A 23,523-nucleotide genomic window follows, 5' to 3' on the forward strand; every position below is an offset into this window, starting at 1 on the left:
GGCAATCAAGAGGCAATCACACTGCTGAGAGGCAAGAACACACATAACCAGATCAGGTAATGCTTAGAGATCTCCTTCCCTGAAAGGCTTGCAAACAAGATAAGCCTTTTCAACAAATAGACCAGTGCTATGGTCATCATACTTGCCTTCATTCCAGTTATTTACTTAATGGTTTAAAAGACTTTCCCAGAAGCCATGGAGGGATTTGAATTCATCAACAATCCAAGTTTATGCATAGTTATCCAGTAACCTACACTGCATTGACCAAGGGTCATTCTTTGCCACTCTCTCCTATTCGTATTTGAGGAGAAGGATTTAAAAGCAAGGTCTTTGTTAGTTCAATGAGCAAATACCCAAGCTTTGTTCATATTCCACAGGCCAAATTCTGGGAATGCAGAAAATGTACAAGGCTACATCCAATTTGCAGAGTAATTGCTCCAAGCCTCTTTTGTCACAAACACTAAAAGCTAGCAAGTAAAATACATTACATTCAGATCCCACTCAGCTATTTGATAGATTAGACCTATAAATCGAAACTAGACTGGAGAGAACCCACAATAAACTACCCATCTCCATCTGAAGAAGTGCTGGTGTAGGTTTTGTAGCATGACAGACTTTTGTGGAATATCAATTCAACCACAAAAAACTAAAGTGCAGATAGTCTCATGCACGGTAAAAAGGAGTACATCAAGGATGACAGATTTCATATCTATGCAGTGGACATCGTGATACAAACATGATCTGATCCAAGACTCAGCGTGGATTTGTAATGGGTAGGTCACGTCTAGCCAATCCAGCTAATAAAAGGGCAATGGATAATATTTACACAAATTTCCAGAAGGTGCCTGATAAGGTTCCATGCAGGAGACTGCAAAAATGAAGTTTCATCAAATTGGAGACATTATCATGCATCGTGATTGATTTGGGAAAGAGTTAGTGGGTACTTATTCCAGTGACTAGCAGTAGGATCTGGAAGAATTGTTATTGGTATTCCTATATTGATCAATGACTTAGAATAAGGAGCAGCATGCTGTGAACCCTTGAGATATACAATAAGTCATGCACATGGAAGCATAGCCGCAAAGTAATAACAATAAAGTGGGCAAAATTCGAGCATTTGGAGTCTGGCAGAGGGAAAAAGATTTTAAAACAGCTGTGAACTAGGCCACTTAAGAATGACGTCACACAAAATGGAATCCAACTCTCCCTAACTGAATGCTTCTGAAGCCAGGCATATTGCCGACTATACAATCAAGATGGGTAAACAAACTTAGAGCACTAAACAAGCATGTTATAACTGAACAGCAGAACAAGTTCCTGTTCCTTTCAAAAATCATTTAATATCAACCATTTTCTCTGCTCTTAATCATTGTCAAAATAAATTTGCAGTGAGTGATGGGAGATACCAGAGTTTGTGTGGGGATAAGGGGATAAACTTGGTACTACACTTCACAGGTAGAAACAGGCAAACAGAGTGGCCCTATATCTCGACTTTAAATTTCCAAAAATTAACCACTCTCCATGATCCCAACTGACATGCAATCTGGCCTTGTTCTGGTTTGGCCAAAATCCTAGCTTGAAGTCCTTCACTATCAAGAGCTGTTTAAAGTCAGAATAATTTTGGTAGTTGCCATTATATCATAAAACATTAAATTAACAGTTTCTTTCAGGAAGGCTACAGGATGATTGCGATGTCCTGAAATTAGTAGTAATTGTCATTAACACAAAATGTCTTTCTCTCCACAGATGCTGCTTGGCATCTCCAGCATTTTCTGTTTTAATTTCAGATTTCCAGAATCTGTAGCATTTTGCTTTTGGACTAAAGTCATCTGGTTGATGCTCTACGTGCCTGCATCAAGGAGGCAAAGCAGTTGAAGAAACATCCCAGACGTCTAAAAAAGAACTTGAGCAAACTTGACCCTAACATCTCTCAATAATAAATGCATTTACTGCAGAATCATTTCTGGCTCAACAATTCATTCAACCACCTTCCTGCAGATCTCTATATCCATGTGTTATTCAAGATGCACAAGGAGTTAACTGCTCTAAACTCACACATCCAAGCTTCTCATGCAAAGATCAGCAAGTTAAACTAAAAACAAATGTACTCAATCCCCAGTGAAATATTACAAGATACACAAAAGACTGAATGATGAACTGTCCAGAACAATATCAGCACATTCAAACTGAAGGAACCGAGATCTTCCTCTTTTTAAGCCCCACACACCCTTTCCATTGAAAATACAGTCCAGCTGGAAGTCACATGGACACCCACTTCCTTGTTCCAAAAAAAATCAACTGAATTCAAAGGAGAGAACAGCTTCTGTTTCTTCTCAAACTATTTAGCCAAGGGCTCCTGCTGAAAGCTGGACCGACATCCTGACTCTGAAATAATCACACATCACATCTTCAAATGTAATCTGAGGGAAACTCATTGTGAAGGGCAAGCATTTGATTTCTGGAAACCTCTCCCTCATTACAAAAAAAGAAGAGGAAGTGAGTCAGTGCTACACAGGAAGGCGAAATAATTGCTCCCTCATCTTAAAGCAGTTTCAGCCTCTAAGATGCAGCCTGTCTGCTCTGTTACCAAAAGTAATCAATTATAGTTGCAAGTCATTCACACCTTCATCAATAATTAATTTGTTTAAAAGCATTACACTGAAAATGCAAAAGGTCAGACACAGCTTTGGTTATCAGCATTTTTATAGCTAAGTACACATTTTTCATTATGGCCAAACCATTTGTTAATCACATTGGCACAAAAAATAATTTCATTCCAACATCAAAAGTACCTTATTCACATCTTGCGCAATATTCTGTTTAAAATATCAGTTAGTGAAACTGTTTCTTTATAATTCTCTTGGTTAATGGTGCATGAAGATAGAAAATGAGCCATGCAATGCCTCTGGCTAGAGGCTACATTTCTTAAGAGTTCACATTTAAAATGCTTAAATAGTTAAAGGGATGTCAGGTACTCTCGAGACTCTGATGATGAAATAAATGGGTGGAATGTCAGATCAGCTATGATCTAGTGGAACAGCAGCACTAGCATTAGAGACTAAATGGTGTAATCCTGCACCGTTTATCCCTGAAACCAGTGCACCTACAGCTGCATTGACTTTATACCAGTTACTTACAAGTGCAAAAATTACAAGTGTCAGTCCTGACCTCTGACTCCAGTTGGCACCATTTAGATCTTGGTCAGATTATGTGGATTTTATATGGATGTTCATAGACTTGTGAAATAAACCAAAAGCTTGATTAAAATTGGATGGTTAAGATGAAGTTTTTAATTTAAATCCCTCCACCACTCAAATCCTCCCCTCCCAATCTTTCTCTAACCTTCTTCAGTCCCCCAACCTTCCAAGATCTCCCACACACTTCCAGTTCTGGGGACTGTCATGTCTATCATCTTATTCACCTCTTCCTCAGTAGGTGCACCTTACTGCCTCAGCACTACAGCCTGGCATTCCCTCAAACTTCAAAGCTCCTCCAACTTTAAGATGCTCCTTAAAAATCTCTCCTTTTATAAGCTTCAAGCAATCTGCCCCAATTTCTCCATCTAGCTCGATATCAAGTTTGTACGATGTTCCTGGGAAACTCAGAATTTTTACTGCATTGAAGATATGAAAAGCAAGCTGATATTTCTGGGTTGTGTGATTTGTAGCATTAACTACAGGGACTGAGGCTTTAACAACACAAGTGCAGCAAATCATGTGTCAGTTTTGATCCTGATGAAACAGCTCCTTCTGATGAATCAGGGGGAGCACCATCACCACAGTTTTACAAATGATCTGTGGAAACATACCATCAGCTCTGAAGCAATCAGGATAGTGTTCAAGAAATCCTAGCTAGTACTGCCCATTTCCCTAAAACAGAATGAGGAAAACAGAGTCCCACGTTGTACCTGATCTGCTCAGATCTTTAGAGATTATTAACTAGGATAGCGGTGGCAATAGTGTCCTTTACTTTTCCTCAGTTATTTAGTTCTATACTTCTCAGAATAACAGACATCTTTTTGGAAACCAGGGCTAAATTTCTGTCACCGAAGATAACCAAACAGCAGCACGGCAGCATAGCAGTTAGCACGATGCTATTACAGCGCCAGCGATCGGGGTTCGATTCCCAGTCTGTAAGGAGCTTGTACGTTCTCCCGTGTCTGCGTGGGTTTCCTCCCACATTCCAAAGACGTACGGGTAGGTTAATTTGGGTTTAAAGTGGGCAGCACGGACTCGTTGGGCCAGAAGGGCCTGTTTCCACGCTGTAAACAAAATTTTAAAGAAATTAACTTGAACCGGAGGGTTCAACCTTTAAATTATTCATACAATTCAATATGGATATCACTTACAAGGCCAGAATACATTGCCCATTCCTAATTGCCCCTTGAACAGAATGGTTTATTCCACCAAGTCAAAACAATTAAGTCAACCATATTAGCAGGTTGAGTCATGTATAGAGCTAGTCTGGGTAGGGATAGCATACTTTCTTCCCCGAAGGACAGAAGTGAACCAGATACATTTCTACCATAGGTTAGTAATTTCATGGTCATAGTTAATGGAATAAAAAAAATTCTGATATCAAGTGCCTAAGTGGAGCCTTGGAAAATCCAAAAGGGACAACAGGAGAATAAGGGCTTCAAAAGGAAAAGAGCTATAGTAGGGATAGCTATAGGGAATGATATCGAGTTGGTCATCAGTTAACCATGTTATAATGGATAGGTAGATGCATAATCTACAGTAGCAGGACAATCAATATACAACACCATTTGACAGTCCTAAATAAAACTAAATTGTGCTAACAGTCTAAACTATATAAATTATACAGTAAAGGGATTTGTAGAAATACCTTGGCTTATTTTCATATTTTCTCAACTGCTAGGGATTCAAAACTGTAACATAAACAAGGAAAAGGATGGGTGAAGCTATGGAGTTAAATAGTGCAAGGAATGCATGTACTATTACCCGAGCTATTAGTATTTAAGTCTGGTAGTTCCATTGACTTACTTTCTCCACTGTATTCCACAAGAAGTCAATTTCAGAAAATTTTAAGATTTAAAGCATGAAACAAAGTTTGCTCATGAAAGTTAATTCTATTCAAAACGGATAGAAAACATGTTTACTGACAATTACCACTCAGAAGTGAGTGCCTCATATTGGAATGCTTTACATATACTGTGTGATGACAAGACCAATGGTTTTACTTTTATCCTCTATTCAAAAACTTCTCTGCAATCCAGGAACCCAACTTGGCAACCCAAGTCCAATGCAAGTCAAGTCCAAGTGCTCATGGAGATCAGACCTCCCCACCCACTTGGCCATCCATCACCAAGTTTATTCTTAACTGTTCTATTGTCCGAAATGCTCACAATTTCATCGCAGCCACATTGAATCTAAATCCTCTTTTCTTCCCCCCACCCCCTCAAAGAGCCAGTATATGTTCTTCCAGGCCAGGAATTTAAATGAATCTAAAGTACCTCAGGTTTCAGCAGTACTACTGAAACAATGACAATGAGACATGCAGAAGCAAACATTTTTTGGAGCACAGATCTGAATTTTTCTTTAGAGATTGCTTCCATTGGTGGAAGAATCTCTGGGCAGGTGGAATTAAGTTCACCTTCAATGACTTACAACTTCAGAATTTCTCCTACAGTATCCACACACTTCTTCCAATATCAATCACCTTTGAGAGTCATTGAACGATATGATCATAATTACCAACTTGTATTACTTGTAGTAAATCTTCTGCTGAAGAGAGTCTCATTTCACTTTGTACAGTTAAGAGTTGGAAAGGACCAATTTCTTCCCACTTCCTTCAGCTGGAAGCTTGCCACAGTGCTATCAGTGAAAGGACAGTATTCAAAATACAATGCAGTGGAAACCTGGCCTAATGAGCCAAGCTGCACTAAACTGAGACTTTGCTCAAAAAGAGGGTCAGCCAACATGAACAAATTTAAAAACAAAATACTGCACATGCTGGAAACACAAGAAAAACAAAGTGCTGGAAATACTTTGAAAGACCAATGGGAGAAATGGAAACAGTGAATACTGCAGTTTAAATGACAATAGTATAGGAACTGTAGATGCAGCTGATGTTTCAGCACCTCCAGATATGAAGCAATTGCTGGTGCTGACAAAGGAATTTGATATTATAATAAATGCCTTTAAGTACCTTTAGCTTGACCCAGAGACCATTCACCCCATAAAGTCCATACCAGCTCCTTGTACAACTATTTTCCCTGAAGTGCCTATTCAATTCTCCTTTGACAATTCTACTGATTATTTCCATCACCCTGACTTACCTGACATTTGCATGTATACATCCTCAAAGTGTGCCACTATATTCATTGTTTTACACAGTTCCAAGTATCGTCATTTAAAAATTCTGAAGTTACAATACAACCAAATCCAAGTGATTCTAGTAGGACCTTGAGAAATACCATGGCAGACCTTCCTCCAGGCTGAAAAAACATCACAACTGCCATCTGCTGTACCTTGTCAATGCCCCTTTTTGCAAGGACTTCCAATTTTTCCCTGGTCAGCTTATTACATGGCATTTACTTACACATGCCTATTGAAATTCCCTATGCAAACAATCCCACCTTCCAACCCACTGACCTTAAAATCTGAAAAGTTAATTTTACAAGATTTGCTTTTAATGTCTCTTCTGGAGTTTTTATTAAAGCATGCTGATCAAAATTACTAATTCCATCTTCTCAGGCTACCATTTTACTACTCATACTTATAGAAGAATGACTCCATTTTATCAACTGGAAGTCTGCTCTTATACTTGGCTCCTTTTGTTTTAAAATAAAACAAAGAATCCCCCTATGACCTTTCTATATTTGGACTGACTCTAACGTGCCATCAACCTGACATTAGTCTTAAATCCCCTTCTGTTTCTCTTTCGCATCACCACAGGACCTCTGGATTTAATTGCCCCAACTTCCCACTTAGGTGAGGGTACACAACCCACATTTTAATGGCTGCCTCATGTTCATTTAGTTTTGCCTGCCAATCTGTGATTCTAATTTACCCACCGATTGATTTTCGGCTCACTGAAACTGGCATCCTTCCAATCAAGTACTTTTACACCAGATTACTTTGTCCTTTTTCATGGTAAATCTAAACCTTATGGTACAGTAATTATTTCCCAGTAGCAGCTTCCAGAAATCTTTCTTTGGATTGGAAACAGTTCTATCAGAAATCCTTCCTCACCTCTGCTACCCCATTCCATACAATAATACATATTCCATGGTTCTTGCACTTCAGTATCATTCCCACTAGTTTGGTAGTCTATTACATCTTTTGTCAGAACCACAAAAGGTAAAAATGACCCTTGAAACATGCAGTTTAAAAGAATCTCAGAAGCATTACGGTATAGTTCAGCTTTTGGCCATCATGCCCATACCAATTCTTTGCAAGTACGACATCCTATTCTCTGGCTCCAGCCCTGAGACTTGTCCTGCCCCAAATACCCTTCAAATTCCCTTGTAAAAAGTAGCCCACAAATCTGCTTCCACCATCCTTTCGGTCAGATCACTGCTGCTTGCTTGCGAAAATGGTGGCTCCCACCCAACCAGTGATGTTTTGACTTTAAGAATACTTGTGACATGTTGCAGCTGTATAAAAATCTTTGGCTAGGCCTAATTTGGAGTATTGTACACAATTCTGGTCGTCACATTACAGGAAGGCTGTGGAGACTTTGGAAAGGGCGCAGAAGAGGTTCAGCAGGCTGTTGCCTGGATTAGAGTGTATTAACTATAAAGGAGAGGCTGGACAAACTTGGATTGTTTTCTCTGCAGCAGTGGAGGCTGAGGGGTGACCTGATAGAAGTATATAAAATTATGAGAGGTATAAATAGGATAGATAGTAAGAGTCTCTCCCCTCCCCCCACCCCCAGGGTGGATATGTTAAGTATTAGAGGGCGTAACTAAGCTGAGAGGGGGAAAGTTCAAAGGCAATTTATAAAGGCAGGATTTTTTTTGTTACAGAGGGTGGTAGATGCCTGGTACACACTGCCAGAGAGGTGGTAGAAGCAGATACAATAGCAACATTTAAGAGGCATTTAGAAGGCATGAACAGGCAGGGAATGAAGGGATACAGACCATGTGCAAGCATAGCTGGCACAGACACTGTGGGCTGAAAGGCCTGTTCCCGTGTTTATTGTTCCATGTTCTATTATGCATCCATCGTAGAAGTTTCACCATGCAGTTTTTAATGGTACTATTTTCACCTCCTCTTCTTCACCACCACTACCCCAACTCCCCCCCCCCCCCAAAAAGAGGAAGAAAGCTCCCCACTAACTAGAATTAAAGCCAAAGGATGGTTTTGCTTGCTAAGTGAATCTCAGTCCTAGAACATTGCTGCAGGAGTTCGTCTGGGCAGAGTCCCAGGCCCAACCATACACCACTGGCCCTCATTAGGTCAAAGAGGGAGCTGGACACGACTGTAGTACCCAGCTTGATTTGCAATTCATCAAATGAAACAGTCCATGCCTGCATGCAGCACAACTGAATCTACAGCAGTAACCAGGTAAATGATAAGTAACATTACCACCACAGACATGACAGGCTACGATCACCTAGGGAAAAAAAAAGAATTTAACCAACTACGCTTGAAATTCAATACTAGAGATAACAAACTGGATAAATTCTATGAATTCCACGCTGCCAGAAGAGATCAGAGAAAAGGCAATCCATGGTGAGTGCTTGCATTCAAAGTCTTCAAAAACTCTGCCTAAAAGGCAGGGTACAAACCTCATGCAAAACACCCCACTTGCCTGGACAAGCGCAGCTGCAACAAAATTCAAAAAAGTTCAACCCTTTCCAGAACTTTGATCAGCCCCTTATCCATCGAGCTGAACATTCACCAGGACTGCCGGCGTACTGTGCTGCCTAATGAGCAGCACTAACTCTACAAAGCTTCATCAACCACACCTGGGAAACACTTAAAGGGCAGCAGGTAGATCTGTTCCCCTCTCAGATACACACTTTTCTACCATTGTCACTGGGTCAAAATCCTGCAGCTCCTGTCTGTCTAATGGATTGTAGCGATTCCAGCAGGCCATCCAGAATATAGGAAATAGCAGGAGTGGGATATTCAGTCCAGTGTTAACTCCATCATTCAAAAATAGTCACAGCTGAACTTTTACCTCAAAACTGTTCTCCTATATTAATCCCAAGCCCAACAACCCCCTGATCTACAAACATCAATGGGCAAAAAGCATCACTCTGCCAAGGGTTCCCACATCTCAGTTAATTATGTTAGGATTCGATATCCACATCTGGGTGCTGCTTTTGCAAACAATTAAATTCAGGTACAGCACTGCAACAGGAAAACAAGAAATAGATTGCATCAAAGTGCTTCAAGCAGCTTTACCACAGTTTATTGTTCTTGAACAAACAGAAGCAACTGAGAAGTCAAACTGTACAAAATGGAATAACAAGTGATGTTGAATTAGACTTTGTAAAATTACTGCTTCTATGAAGCCAAAGAACGTAACATGAGGGAGGAAGACAGGATAAAGAGACAGATTTATAAACTGGATCTGCACTATCCCCAGGTTGTTAGAATGTTTGTCCAATCTCCTGGACAGGTAGAAATATACCCTAAACTAAGGGAGGATCAAAGCCACTGTCTTCATTCCTCTGAAAGTCCTTTTCCTAGCTACCAAACTCATCCTCTTCCTTTGGAAGTAACTGAAACAGTTTACCCACATTCCATCTCCACTTCCTCAACACCACAGCATTCCATGCATTCAGCTATTGCTGAAACCCACATCCAAGCTCCTTACCTCCAGATTTGGCTATTCCAACATCACCCTGGCCAATCTTCCATGTTCTACTCTCTGAAAATTCAGTCACTGCTGTTCCCCATCCCCCAGGCCCTTCCTGCCCTGAACCCATCATTTTAAAATACTTACTCTTCCTTTCAGGTCTTTCCATGGGCCCAACCTCCTCCTCCCCATCACACACCTTAAGTTCCTCTATCCTATAACCCTGCACACTCTTATTGACCTCTTGGACATCAACAGGTTTAACTGGTCCATCACTGGCCTAAGCTTAGCAATTCTCTGCCCAAACATTTGGCACCCATTCCTTCTTTAAGGCACTTCTCAAAACCCTCTTATCAAGCTTTTGGACATCAATTTGACAGCTTTCTTGTGGTGCTTTGAGATACTTGATACCATACAATAGATTTTTTTTTAAATTGCATGTGATGATTTTATAGCATGTAGCAATTACTGATCGGAAATCATGACAAGATGCTCTTACACTTGATTCAAATACATTGAAACAATGAGTCACAGGGACTCTCCACCAATCCAATATAACACAAGCCAACCTCCTATCAGATTGTTTGAAATGTTCACACTATGGAGCACCAATGCAATTCAGTTTTCTGGGGCAGGAAGAGGTGGGGGGTGGGGGCAGAAAAAAAAGAAAAAAAACAAAGGCCAAGAAAATATTAAGACCTTCCACATCATTTTCCAGCAGCAGAGCCTTTTGCAGTTCAATGACTGATCTAAGTACTTTTACTTCTGGGTTCTATTTATAAAGCACCACTACATCGAAGTTGTAATTCCAATTGTCAGCACACCGAACAGGTATCAACACAAAGAAAACACCAAGCCATAGAAAGAAACAGATCATGAGAGAATCAAGGACTAGGTCAGAGACAAGTTTAAAGAATTTCCCAAAGGAGGAGAGGGAAGGAGAGAGGCAGGGAGTCTGATAATTTCAGAGCTTGGAGCTAAGGCAAAGGTGATGATTGACACATCAGGAGACTTTAAGATACCAGAATTCGAACAGAAAAGATTTAGAATTCTTGTACAGGGTGAGTGGGTCCCATCACACTGCAGTGTTTCAGATGAGTACAAGTTTAGATAGGGTAAAAATGAGTGACCAAAGAGGAAAGCATCAGAACAGTTAAATCCAGGGATCCAAACCTGGTTTCCAGTAGAATAGTTCCAAAATAATTCTGATAACTGTTTCCTGCATTTGCTAAAGAAAATATTTCCTGTGGGCAAGGTGTTTATAATTTAGAGGATTAAGACAATAAGTGAAGCTGCTGAAGCTTTAAACTTTGGCTCAACTCTCACCAGTACCACCTCTGTGGAAGTAGCCCAAATATAAAAAGTGATCCTGAAAAAAAAGATTTAATTGCCAAGAACCATTATTCCAGCAGCTTTTCACTGGAACTTTTAAGAAATGCAGCCGAAAACATCAATATATAAATCTGCAGTGCAGCCAGTTTTCTGATTCGCTCATTCAGTAATCAACAAGAGAATTTCAAATCCTACCCAATTCTAAAGCAACGTAGATGAAAGTTACTATAATCAATTAAAACAAAAAGCACAATAATTCAGTGCTTTGACCAGGATCTCTATACAAGGAAAGCAATACATATCAAATTGTATCTTTGAAAATAACTGTTCATTGGTTGAACATTTTCTATGGATCAAATAAGGAGTGGGGGCGGCGTGATAGTCATGCAGAAGATAAAGCACAAGCCAGAAGCAAAACTGTCAATGATATTATTTGTTGGCTCCCATTAACTGACTGCCATATGCACACCAATGTTAATTATTGACTTTAATAATCAGTTATGTTTTTAATGGCACGATCCACAGTCTGTGTAAGCAAGCCTCCCTCAGAGGCACAAGACAATGCTACAGCTGCAGGATCCAAGGATGGACAGTATGAAGACACCAAACTCTGTCAGTGTGGCTCGAGTTTGGGATTCAATTGTTTACCCTCAGGCTACAAAAAGCAAATCTATTATTTCGCAATTAACATATGTCTCAATGTAGCTTCTACCCAACTGTATTCTAAATAATCTTACAATTTGTTAACAAAAATCCATTAAAATTTTATTCTCACCTACCAGCTTTTCATCCTTAGTCACAACATCCTTGCAAGCATGGCAAAGATGGCACAGTTGTACGATAATCACGTTCATTCAACATTCTTCATTTGAGACTAGTCATCAAGCATTTCAGCCGTGGAAATAACAACGAACCTAAATTTGTCCACGCCCGATTCTCATGCACAGATTTTCCAGGCTAGGTCTCTATAATTAGGAGCCAATTTACTAACTCAGCATGATTTATGGACATTGTTTTGCTCCTACGACCACTCTAATAGTGTGCCACCAATTCAACAGCAAACTCAAGGTCTTTCCTGCTCAGTAATTCACTATAAACTGAACTAACTTTTGTTTACATTTCAGCAAAAGCATTTTGCTCTCGTCTGTAAATACAAATGACATTAAGCATGCAAGCTTGCACTTTGAATATAGAAAGTGAAAAAATTAAAACATCTTGTAAATGCATTTGATGTCATTTGTTAAATGATCATTAAGAGAATATTATCTAAAGCAGCAATATTAAGGGGTTGTATTATATTCTGAACTCAATAGTTTACATAGAGAAAATGCTGCATTTTTAATGGGCACTTTTCTGACCAAAGAAAAACTTGAACAGCAGCATTCATATCCACTTCAGAATATCACAAAGCTTGCTGAAGGACTAAAGAACTAAGTGCAGTCACTCTGTAAGAAGTGTGGAAATCAGCTCCCACGAATAAAAAGTGCAAAAAAACAGAAACTGAACAAGGGATAAATATTGAAAAACAGTATGATGCTGGAGGAACTCAGCAGGCCAGGCAGCATCCGCGGAGAAAAGCAGGCAGTTAACATTTCGGGTCAGGACCCTTCTTCAGGACTGAAGATAGGAAAAGGGGAAGTCTGATATATAGGAGGGAAAAGCAGAGCAGTGATAGGTGGACAAAAGAAGGGAGGCAGGGTGGGCAGAGGTAGGTGCAGGTAACATCTACTAATCACCACCCTGTGCCCACCCCACCTCCCGTTTTGTCCACCTATCACTGCTCAGCTTTTCCCTCATCTCCCAGACTTCCCCTTTTCCTATCTTCAGTCCTGCAGAAGGGTCCTCACCCGAAACACCGACTGCCTGCTTTTCTCCACGGATGCTGCCTGGACTGCTGAGTTCCTCCAGCATTGTGTTTTTCATCTAGATTCCAGCATCTGCAGTCCTTTGTTTCTCAAGGGATAATATTGGTCAGGATACAGAGGAAATCTCTGCTTCAAGAGATCTGTTACTTAAGAGAGGACATCTTAAGAGGCAGCACCTCTCAAAATGCTCATCTAGACAGAGCTTGATCCAGAACCTTGCGCTTCAGACCCAGAGTTACTAAAAGAGCCAAAAGTGGCAGCCCAAAACTCATAACATGTTCACAGGATTTAATTATCAGGCAACAGCAAGCTACAAACCCTTTACTGGAAGTGAAATAAATCTTTATCCATTTGTATCCAATGTATATCATCACAGCAGCTGAAATAAGCATAGACATAGAATGGTACAGCATAGAACAGGCCCTTTGGCCCATGATGTCCGTGCCAAGCATGATGCCAAATTAAACTAATCCCTTCTGCCTGCACGATCCAAATCCCTGCATATTCATGTGCCTATCTAAAAGCCTCTTGACCACCACTATTGTATCTGCTTCCACTACCAGCCCTGGCAGCACGTTCCAGCACTAACCACCCTCTTCTGGATTCCTACCCAACAAATACCTACAAATTATAGAAATCTCTATTTATTTTGAGTGCTTGTCGGACTGCAGGTGCTGATGAAGTAACAAAAAAAGATTAACCCAAAAGGTGTTTCTGACAAGTAGGGGAAATGAATTTCTATAGAGACTGTCATTAATCCACATACGCTTCAATAATCTGGTCATTTCAACTACATGTTAGTTCAATTCTTTCACACTCAATCCCAGAATTATTTTTCATTGTTCACACCAAAGTGTTCAAACATTAACAGAAGGAAGTGAAGGGGAATTTCCAAGTATAGGCAGTCCCCAGGTTACGCAAGAGTTTTGTTGCTGAGAACCCTCAGATGATTTCTCCGTTAAATCAGAAATGTCGGTTTTCTATAGTACTCCTTATCATAATTGCTCTGTATACACTTACTATAAGTTTCATTGAATAATCATCCTAATAGAATATACACTGTATTCAGTCATTAATGGAATACCATGAACATTTTATTACTACTAGCTTGAAAAGTGCTTTAAAAATGTATGGGAGAATCTGCTTAAAGTCAGATTTCCACAAGTCAGGTCATTTACAATCCAGGGAGCCCCTGTAGATCTTAATTCCTTTCATTAAAGTTTAGACTTTAATTAAAAGACATTCTGCTGATGACACTTCTTAACACAACCATGTCCAATTTTATAATTTTTTTAGTTCAGCATCTACCTCCTCCTAACGGCTTGCATCACATAATTAATCACACTTCAAGATGAATAATGGCACTGCTCAGCAATCCGATATCTACTCATCATTCCAGGAAGTCAAGCAGCTTAGTGCATGCAATCCGTCTCTTAAAATAGGTAGTACACTCCACTCACCACTCCAATTGGTTGCTTAAGGGATTAATTCTGTTTCTTTCCAAGGAGTCCCAACCTTCCAAATCTCCTCTTTAAATGGATGAAAATCCTCTTTAAAGATGAGAAGCATGGGCTGATTAGGGACAGCAGGCCTGGCTTTGAGGGGCAGATCGTGCCTCACAAGCCTGATTGAATTCTTTGAGGATGTGACAAAGCACATTGATGAAGGTAGAGCAGTGGTTGTGGTGTACATGGATTTTAGTAAGCCATTTGATAAGATTCCTCATGGAAGGCTCATTCAGAAAGTCAGGAGGCATGGGATCCAGGGAAACTTGGCTGTGTGGATTCAAAATTGGCTCAGCCGTAGAAGACAGAGGGTGGTGGTAGATGAAGTGTATTCTGCCTGGAGGTCGGTGACCAGTGATGTTTCGCAAGGATTTGTTCTGGGACCCCTGCTCTTTGTGATTTTTTTTTTAAAAATGACTTGGATGAGGATGTGGAAGGGTGGGTTAGTAAGTTTGCAGATGATACACAGGTTGGTGGCATTGTGGATAGTGTAGAAGGTTGCTGTAGATTACAACAAGACATTGATAGGATGCAGACCTGGGCTGAGAAGCGACAGATGGAGTTCAACTCGGATAAGTGAAAAGTGATACACTTTGGAAGATCGAACTTGAAGGCAGAATACATGGTTAATGGCAGGAGTCTTATCAGTGTGGAGGAACAGAGGGATCTTGGATCCAAGTCCATAGATCCCTCAAGGTTGCCATGCAGATCGATAGGGTTAAGGCATATGTGTGTCAGCCTTCATTAGGCCAGGGTATGGAGTTCAAGAGCCACGAGGTAATGTTGCTGCTCTATAGAACTCTGGTTAGACCACACTTGCAGTATTGTGTTCAGTTCTGGTCAACCTCATTATAGGAAGGATGTGGAAGCATTAGAGAGGGTGCAGAGGATATTTACCAGGATGTGCCTGGATTGGAGAGCATGTCTTATGAGGATAGGTTGAGTGAGCTAAGGCTTTTCTCTTTGGAGAGGAGGAGGATGAGAGGTGACAATAGAGGTGTGCAAGATGATAAGAGGCATAGATTCAGTGGACAGTCAGAGACTTTATTAGTGCGACAATGGCTAACACAAGGGGGCATAATTTTAAGGTGACTGGAGTAAGGTATAAGGGGGATGTCAGGGGTAAGTTTTTTTCCCCCCACAGTGGTGGGTGCATGGGGGCAGATACATTAGGGACACTTAAGAGACTCTTAGACAGACACATGAATGATAGAAAAGTGGAATGCTATGTGGGAGGGAAGGGTTAGATAGACCTTGGAGCGGGATAAAACATCGGCAAAACATCGTGGGCCAAAGGGTCTGCACTGTGCTGTAAATGCTTCATGTTCTATTAAAAGCTGTGCATATTCCTCTTTTGATAATCTGTAACTTTGCTTTCATGAAGCCAGCAATCAAGATCACCGAGACAAGAGCCATGTCTCAGAGAGCGGTTACTCTCATGGATTTCTCCTCACATGCTTAAGACAACAGAACAACTCACTTCCGTGCTCTTGCAATGGGGACAAAGCTTCAAACCAAGAACCATGCAGTCTATCAAAAGCAGTATCCATCTTACAAACTAGTTGGATTGAAATTGACCTTTATGCAGTAACCACTATTAAATTGTTTACCAAGCCAGAGACAGGTGCAGGAATTTAAATTTAACTGCTTTTGCATGGGCACATTAAATATAAATTTTATACTCAAAGCTCACAAATAGGTTAATGATTTAGAGTCATTTCCTTACCCTGCCTTTGCACACCCTCCAGAGCCATTCTCTTTTCAATATAACATTGACCATTTCAAATAGTGTTGGTATCATTAGAATTATAAAATTCCACATTAATATTTAATCTTTGCCTTTTCCTAAAGGATAGCACCTAGACAGACTACATTTCACTTGAAGTATTCAGGTTCCATCCTTGCTGTGGGGAGGAAAAGATTTAAATACATCAAGAAATATCAAACAAACCACCCAGATGGCTCAAGTACCTTGATGTACTATCCTTAAACCATCAAATTTCACTTTAGCAAAGGTGCGCATGGAAATGACGAAAATGAAGATGAAACCAAACAACTGTTTCGCACTCCACAGATGCTGCCTGACTTGCTGGGTACTTCCAGTGTTTTGTTCCATTATAGATTTTCAGCATCTATAGTACTACACTTTCATATTGGGCAGTGCAATTTCCCTCAATTTGCCACTCTCAGTTGGTCTTCTAAATCGGAATTTAGATCTCCAGGTAGATTCACAGTATAATAACACAAATGCTAGTGATTTCCATTAAGCACCCCTCTAATTTTGTTTACAGCTTAATTACTGTATCAATTTTACTTTGAAAATTCATCTGAGAACTTACAATGTGAACATTTTAAACTCAAACCACACAGGAGAATAATTAGCTGCCTCTAGCTGCACTGGAAACAAACCACAAAGGAATATACAGCATCATTAAACCCAAACCTTCCATCTCTTTAGTTAATTAAGTTTATCCATTTATCACATTAACATGTTGTAAATAGAAATTGTAAAGAACTGTGAATGGGATTTGCAAGTTACTCACTGACACCAATTAAAATTAGGACAAATTTGAATCTATAATATACTGAGATTTAAAATATGCATTATTTATTCACGAGATGTGAGAGTTACTGACAAAGCCAATTATTGCGCAAGCCTAATTACCCCCGAGAAGATGATGCAAGTAGCCAATTTGAACAACTGTCAAAATTAAAAATCAAAAGAACTACAGAAACTAGATATCTGAAATAAAACTTGAACTACCTCCATGTGTGACGAAGGTTGCTATGAATCTAAACATTAAGATTTTTGATCAAGTGGATGAGGACAGGTACCTATTATGCAAGATCATTTGCTTTTCCAGACGATAGGTCACCTGAACGTTGTTGGAACAGCACACATCCAGGTAGGTGGAGAGTTTTCCACTAGATTCCTGACTTGTGCCTTGTAATTGGTGGAAAGGCCTTGTGGAATCAGGAAGCCTGCTCAGAGGCAGTATTTTGATGGCTATTCCACTTATGCTGGGGAGGACCTGCAGTCAGAATCTTACAAATGCCTGACTTATGCACATCCCATACAATATGAACGAGCATTTGAGAGACCAGCGAACGGATTCGACAGCTGCTGCAGGCACCTTCTGCCATGTAGGAACTCTGTTCGCAGCCACATTTCTGACTTGCAAACTAGAGTCTGGAAACAGGCCCTACACCTCAACTGGTCCATCCCAACCAAGATTTCCCATCCAAGCTAGTCCCATTTACCCACATTTGGCACATAACCCTCTAAACCTTTCCTGTCCATGTACCTTTTAAATCAGGTTATGAACAGTTCTCAGAAACAGAACCCTGTCATGACCTGCATTGGTGATCCCTAAAGTGATAATTCTGAGAGGTTCAACAATTAATGCCACTGAATGTCAAGAGATGGCAGCTGGACTGTCTTGGGGATGGTCAGCGTCTGGCAGTTGAATGGCACAAAGATGAAGTGACCCTTCCAGGGTCCAAAGTGAACAGGATCCCCTCTCTTCAGATCCTGGCCCCACTAATGTTAAGCCTTCCGTCATCACCCTGGCCACAAAAACAAAAAAAAAATCACCCTTGTCCCCTCTGTCCTCACAAACTACCATCACTTAGAACTTCTCATTCCACTCCAAAGTCCTTGAAATATGATCTCACCTCCCATAATCAGTGCCAGTATTACTTGCAATTCTATCTTTAAATCCTTCCAATGTGCTGAAACTGGTCTCATTAAATCCATTCTTTGAAACCCTAACTGCTAACACCTTCTTCTCAACCTATCCACCTTGTATAATGCCTCTCTCATTGCTGGGTCGAATGACTTTTGCTTCATCAGATTCTTATTTCATCAAACTGCAACCAACCACCTGCAATGGATCCTTTTCCAACTATCTCCAGAATCCCCCAAAAAGCTACACATGGCCTCCAATTTCACCTCTACAAGCAACCACTCTGATATTGTTCCAAGAGAAAACATCAGGCTCTAGATGCATGTTTGATGGTGCTCAGCTCTCTCACCACTATCTCAGGCTTGTTATATTGGATGAGAAATTTCCAAAAGCCAGTTTATGGGAAGAGTGGAAATGCACATTTGAACCACATCATAAATACAATGCCTGGCCAGAATTCCTGTTTGCAGTAAAACTGAGTTTTCCCAATCACCAAGATTACTTATTTCCAGGCCTGCTCCTCCCCTGTCTCAGCATATCTACTAGTGACTTAGTTACTTTTATACAAAGCTATTCTGAAAACACTCCTGGCCAGCCTCCCATCTCTACCCTACATAAATTTGTGCTCATCAAAAATTGCTACCCTTCACTCATCCAAAGTCTCACTTACACGCCATACCTGTGCCTTCACACCTATTCAAACTCCAATTCTGACAATACATTTGAAATCCTCATCTTTGTTTTCTAATTACTAATGCCCTTGGTCAGGCACACTTTTCCAGCCCTGAAAGCCTTCTAGATTTCTCCACTCTGCCAAATCGCCCACAGCACGTTCTTGGTTTTAATCCCTCCATCACTGGCTGCCATCCTTTAGCGACAAGGCTTCAGCTCAAGAATACCCTCCAAGTCTCTTAACCTCCATCTCTTCAAGTTGCTCTTTAAAATCCACCTCCAGGCACTACATAAAGATACCAGGAAAATCCTGGACCGATACAATTGGCCTCCAGCATCTACAGCCTGTCCAGTGGGTCATAATCAGACATGATATTCTACAACTGGATCAAAGATCTTAGAAGTTCAGCACAGCTTCCCTGCTTTTTGAATTTTAATTCTTCAGAAAAGAAATCCCAGTTCTTTGTTCACAACATTTTATGGCTTTGTTATCCTGTATTACTACTGTGATTAAAATGCAATTCTGTAAACCAGCAGCCCTTGCGCTGACACTTCTGATCTTGTGAAGGATGCTGTACACAATTGACATATTACAGGAAGGATGTGGAATGGAGAGGCTGTAACTGCTGCAGGCCAATCATCTTGGCCCAGGATTTCCTGGAACTTTCTCAATGTAACCTCCTGAGTTGGATTTTAATCAGTATCTTGAAGACCAAGATAAACCAACCACCTTGTTCCTCTTAATGGAAGACAGTTCACAGTGATATATTCATTACTTAATATGTGTTCAAAGCTGAAGACATTTTACCCAAAAGTTACATTATTCCCAACATACCATTATTTCTCTTTTTGGTTTTGTTATAAATGAATGCAAACAATCAGAAAGAAACATTCTCAACAGGAAATTATACAACGTACTCCAACACCACAGATGTTACCTCATCCTCTGGTCCCACACCCAAAGGGTGTTTTTCTTTTATTTTAATTCAACTGTTTTAAAATTGAAAGATCCATTCCTGATATCAACACAGGACTCTAAAGCACTGGGGAGGTTGTGGTTAATGTACATTAGACCTATAATGCTTTCAATGTTGCCTAGGCTTACAGAAATAACCTCCATTTATAAAAATTGCCCTCAATGGAAAACCTAGCATATACACTCACTGCATTCGAGAAATGCTTTCATATTGCGGGGGAGGGGGAGGGGGTGAAAAGAGGGAGAGGGAGAAGAGTTTAAGTAAATCGGGCGAATTATCTAATTAGCTATTTGAAAGCAGTTTAGTTAAATATTCCAGCTTTGACAGTTGCCAAGTCTTCACTTTGTGTTAATACAAGAGACTTTGTGTTAATACAAAGCATTTTCCTTTGAACTAAGTTGCCCTTTTAAAGTGATTTTACTCTGACGTAATTACGTGTTTTAATGGAAATTGAAAATTTCTAATTTTGCCAAGTCTGCAATTAAATAGGCTAAAGTAACAGGCAAAGCGAGAAACTTGCTGTAATAAACAAGGTGAATCAGTCAACAATTCATTTCAGCCCCGTGAAATCTCTATGCTTCTTCTTGTTGCAAGCTCTGCAATTTCTGACTAGAACTTGGATCATGCCCACAAGATATGATACAGGCTCTAGACTGTCGCTGGTAGGCTTAAAGCTTTGCGCTGCTTTTCCTTAAAGAACTCTCCCGTTCCTTCTTTCCGCTTCTTGGATGAATGCTAGATCAACAATAGGAAGCATTGAGATGGGCATCTGTACTCTTAAATTATCTTACGCCACAATAAACCAACGGAACAGTTAGTGAACTGTGAAACCTACCATTACCACGCTGGTGGGAAATCCAGCTTCCAAATTTAGAAGATAAATTGGTTTCTTGGATCTTGAAACAAGCGATTGTTTCTGTTTTTTTTCGGTCAAAGTAGAAATCAAATGGTTAACAGCCCTTATCACAAGGTGAGCGTTCACAAGCCTGGTTGAAATACCCACACACCTTTAAAACGTCCTGGACAGAAGTGGTTAAATAGAATACTCAGAGTGTCAAATTACCTCCTCGCTGGAAAAGGGGAGTTTGTGAATAATACGAGATGTTTAACTATATAAAAGAGGCCTGCTGCTGACAACATCCCTCTTCACACAACTTCCCTTATTCCGTTATAACAGTATTTCTTAAAAACAAAAAAATCACACCCGTGAAGGAACTTGAGCTTGTATTTGTGCTTGATGAAGGACTTGCAGAGTGAAGTTGAGAGGGGGCAACTCTTCTCTTGTTAAGATGTGGCGTTTCTCTATCGCCCCCCCCCCCCCCCCACCCCCCCTGTATAAAGGAGCCCTGGCTGAACACCAACTTACCCAGCAGCAGTAACTTCACCTCCCGGGCCGCCTTCTCGCCGTCCTCCCGCAGATTTTTATCAATCATTTTCGAGCGCTCCGCGGCCGCCTTGTCCTCGGCGCTGATGGTGCAACCCATGGGCCAGTTAGGAGAGGATTAATCTGTTTTGTGTTTGAGAAGAAGTTCTCTTTAATTCAGATTCCAACCTCCCAAAAAAGGGGGGGAAAGAAAAGAACCAGCCGACGCCTCAGTAGAAACTTCTCATTTGATTGAAATGAAGGAAATAAAAAGATTTTTCTTTCTTTTCGCTAATCTCTTTCTTCGATGAGATGCAACAGGCTCCCGAGGTATTTTTGAGTTGTTTTCTTTCTTCTCGAGGTTGTTGGTGCTTCCAATCACTGTGCGGGTTGCACAACTCGCTCTGCAAGGCTGCTCCGCCACACCCCGCCTCAGCCGCCAGCTCCGGGCTCTCGCCGCTCAGCGCACGGGCTCCCGGATGGGACTGGCACTGCACTCGCCGCGCAGCCTACTGGGAGCTGTAGTCCACGCCGCCCCCCCACGCCTGTCGCGCACGCACGGCGGGAACGACAACTCCCAGCATGCCGCGAGCCTCAGCGCGATGATTGACTACGCGGCTTTTTCTGCTGCACATCTCCGACTGGTTGGTGTCGCTAGACGTTGCATTTATCTACTAAACGTAATGCAATTTATTATCTCCTGTTCATGTTTACATTGCACTTTATTGACTTAAATAATATATAATTGTTCCAAATTATATGCACATATCTGAATCTAGTTTTACTTTTCTTGGTTCTCCATGTTTAGTATTCACCACACTTTCATTTTGCAGTGTTATTTCATTTGTTCTGCTCCATTTCAAGTGACTTGTTGCTAAACAACGGCATCCTGTCACCGTGCTGACAACAGGAGTGGTATAAAAATCCCCCAAAATCAACCAAAATCCAAGTTCAAAAGCGTTTTAGCCCCGAAATGAGGAAGAATCGTATTAACCTTTACAGATGAGAACTGTATGTAACAATCACAATACTTGTATGAATGTATGTATTATACTATAAGGAGTTACTGTCCTTTAAAAAAGCTCATTAGATTCGGTTGCTGAGGTCTCTGTTATGAATTTCGCCGCACAGATGCCATTGGACCGTTAAAAGAAACGTTAAAACGTTGCCACAAAAAGGGAAATTGTTGCAGTGTAGGGAGAACGTAAGATGATTGAAACTAATACATATTCTGCTGACTACAATGATTTATATTTTTAAAAATACTTGCATCTTTTCCAAGTTCCAGAAGGATATTGTTCCAGACGGAGAATGGAGCCAATTTGCACTCAAAGTTCAGAGAAATTTGATTACCTAGCACTCTTGTTTTCAATCTTAGGTGATCCAGTATTGATTCTCTCTGGAGTAGATCACCTCAAGTAATGTGATTAATGTAGTTTTCGTGTAAATGAGTGGTTGAAGGCCTGTTCAGATTTGGTGGGCCAAAGGGCCAGGTTCCGTGCTAAATTTCTCTACGATTCTATGAAATTATGGAATTAGACCAGCCACTTACAATTGCAGTGTATATTTGCATACCTGATTTTTTTTTCCTGTCATCTGGCATGCACCTAATTATATTATTATGCACACAATACCCATTTCCACCCAAGCCAATATCGATTGGAGCTCAAAGTTCCACACAACAGTCTTCACGTACAGGTTATATCAGTGTAATGTACCTTTAAGAACTAAGTGCACTGTGAAATATGATCTTACTACACTTTTGTACCAGACACTTCTGCTGAGGTCAAAATAGCTGCCTTCGATAAAAGATATTCATGTTCTGTCAGCTCAGTGTAGTCTGAGTGATGGTACTTGCAGCAACACTAAAGAATCCCACAGACACACATTGGTGTTGAGTTTGGGAATGCTATGAGAGGAAGAGATCCAATGAGATGAAACTAGGGTTCTCTTAGTAGCAGCACACACAGAAAGGACAGTAGGAAATGTTGACGCTGTAGAGTTGATCTGCAACATGAACAACGTCTTTGAGGTTCCGGGGAGGACGTAAAACAAAGAAATACTGTGCTAAGACAAAAGGAAGGTGATAATCATCAGAGATCATCAGCATCAGAGATGTATGAAATTTTGATGAATTAATTGAAAAGACAAACTATCATGGATGTATGTGTTGACACAGCTCAGACTTTGAACATTAACAAGGGTTGTTGAGCAAAATCGATATAGTGGACGTAATATTGAAGGGAGGGTGTAGGATTGCGACAGCAGAGGGATGATGTGTCAGAAGTTTTGCTCGGGATGTGTTCTGAGAGGCGAACAAGGAACAGGCCTACAAATCCAGTAATGAAA

At 40.6% G+C, this 23,523-nt stretch overlaps 2 protein-coding genes across 2 annotated transcripts in view; one reads left to right on the plus strand and one right to left on the minus strand.

Annotated features, from left to right (window-relative positions):
• LOC127571113 (guanine nucleotide-binding protein G(i) subunit alpha-2) overlaps positions 1-21,678 on the minus strand; it is a 214,122-nt gene extending 192,444 nt beyond the window's left edge. The window contains exon 1 of the mRNA XM_052017178.1: positions 21,178-21,678. Coding sequence (XP_051873138.1) covers positions 21,178-21,295 — 118 coding nt within the window. The 5' untranslated portion in view covers positions 21,296-21,678. The remainder of the gene's footprint in view (positions 1-21,177) is intronic.
• spdl1 (spindle apparatus coiled-coil protein 1) overlaps positions 21,654-23,523 on the plus strand; it is an 84,450-nt gene continuing 82,580 nt past the window's right edge. Inside the window, 1 exon segment of the mRNA XM_052017579.1 lies at positions 21,654-21,854. Coding sequence (XP_051873539.1) covers positions 21,654-21,854 — 201 coding nt within the window.

This window comes from Pristis pectinata, chromosome 6, assembly GCF_009764475.1.
Source record: "Pristis pectinata isolate sPriPec2 chromosome 6, sPriPec2.1.pri, whole genome shotgun sequence".
NCBI lineage: Eukaryota > Metazoa > Chordata > Chondrichthyes > Rhinopristiformes > Pristidae > Pristis > Pristis pectinata.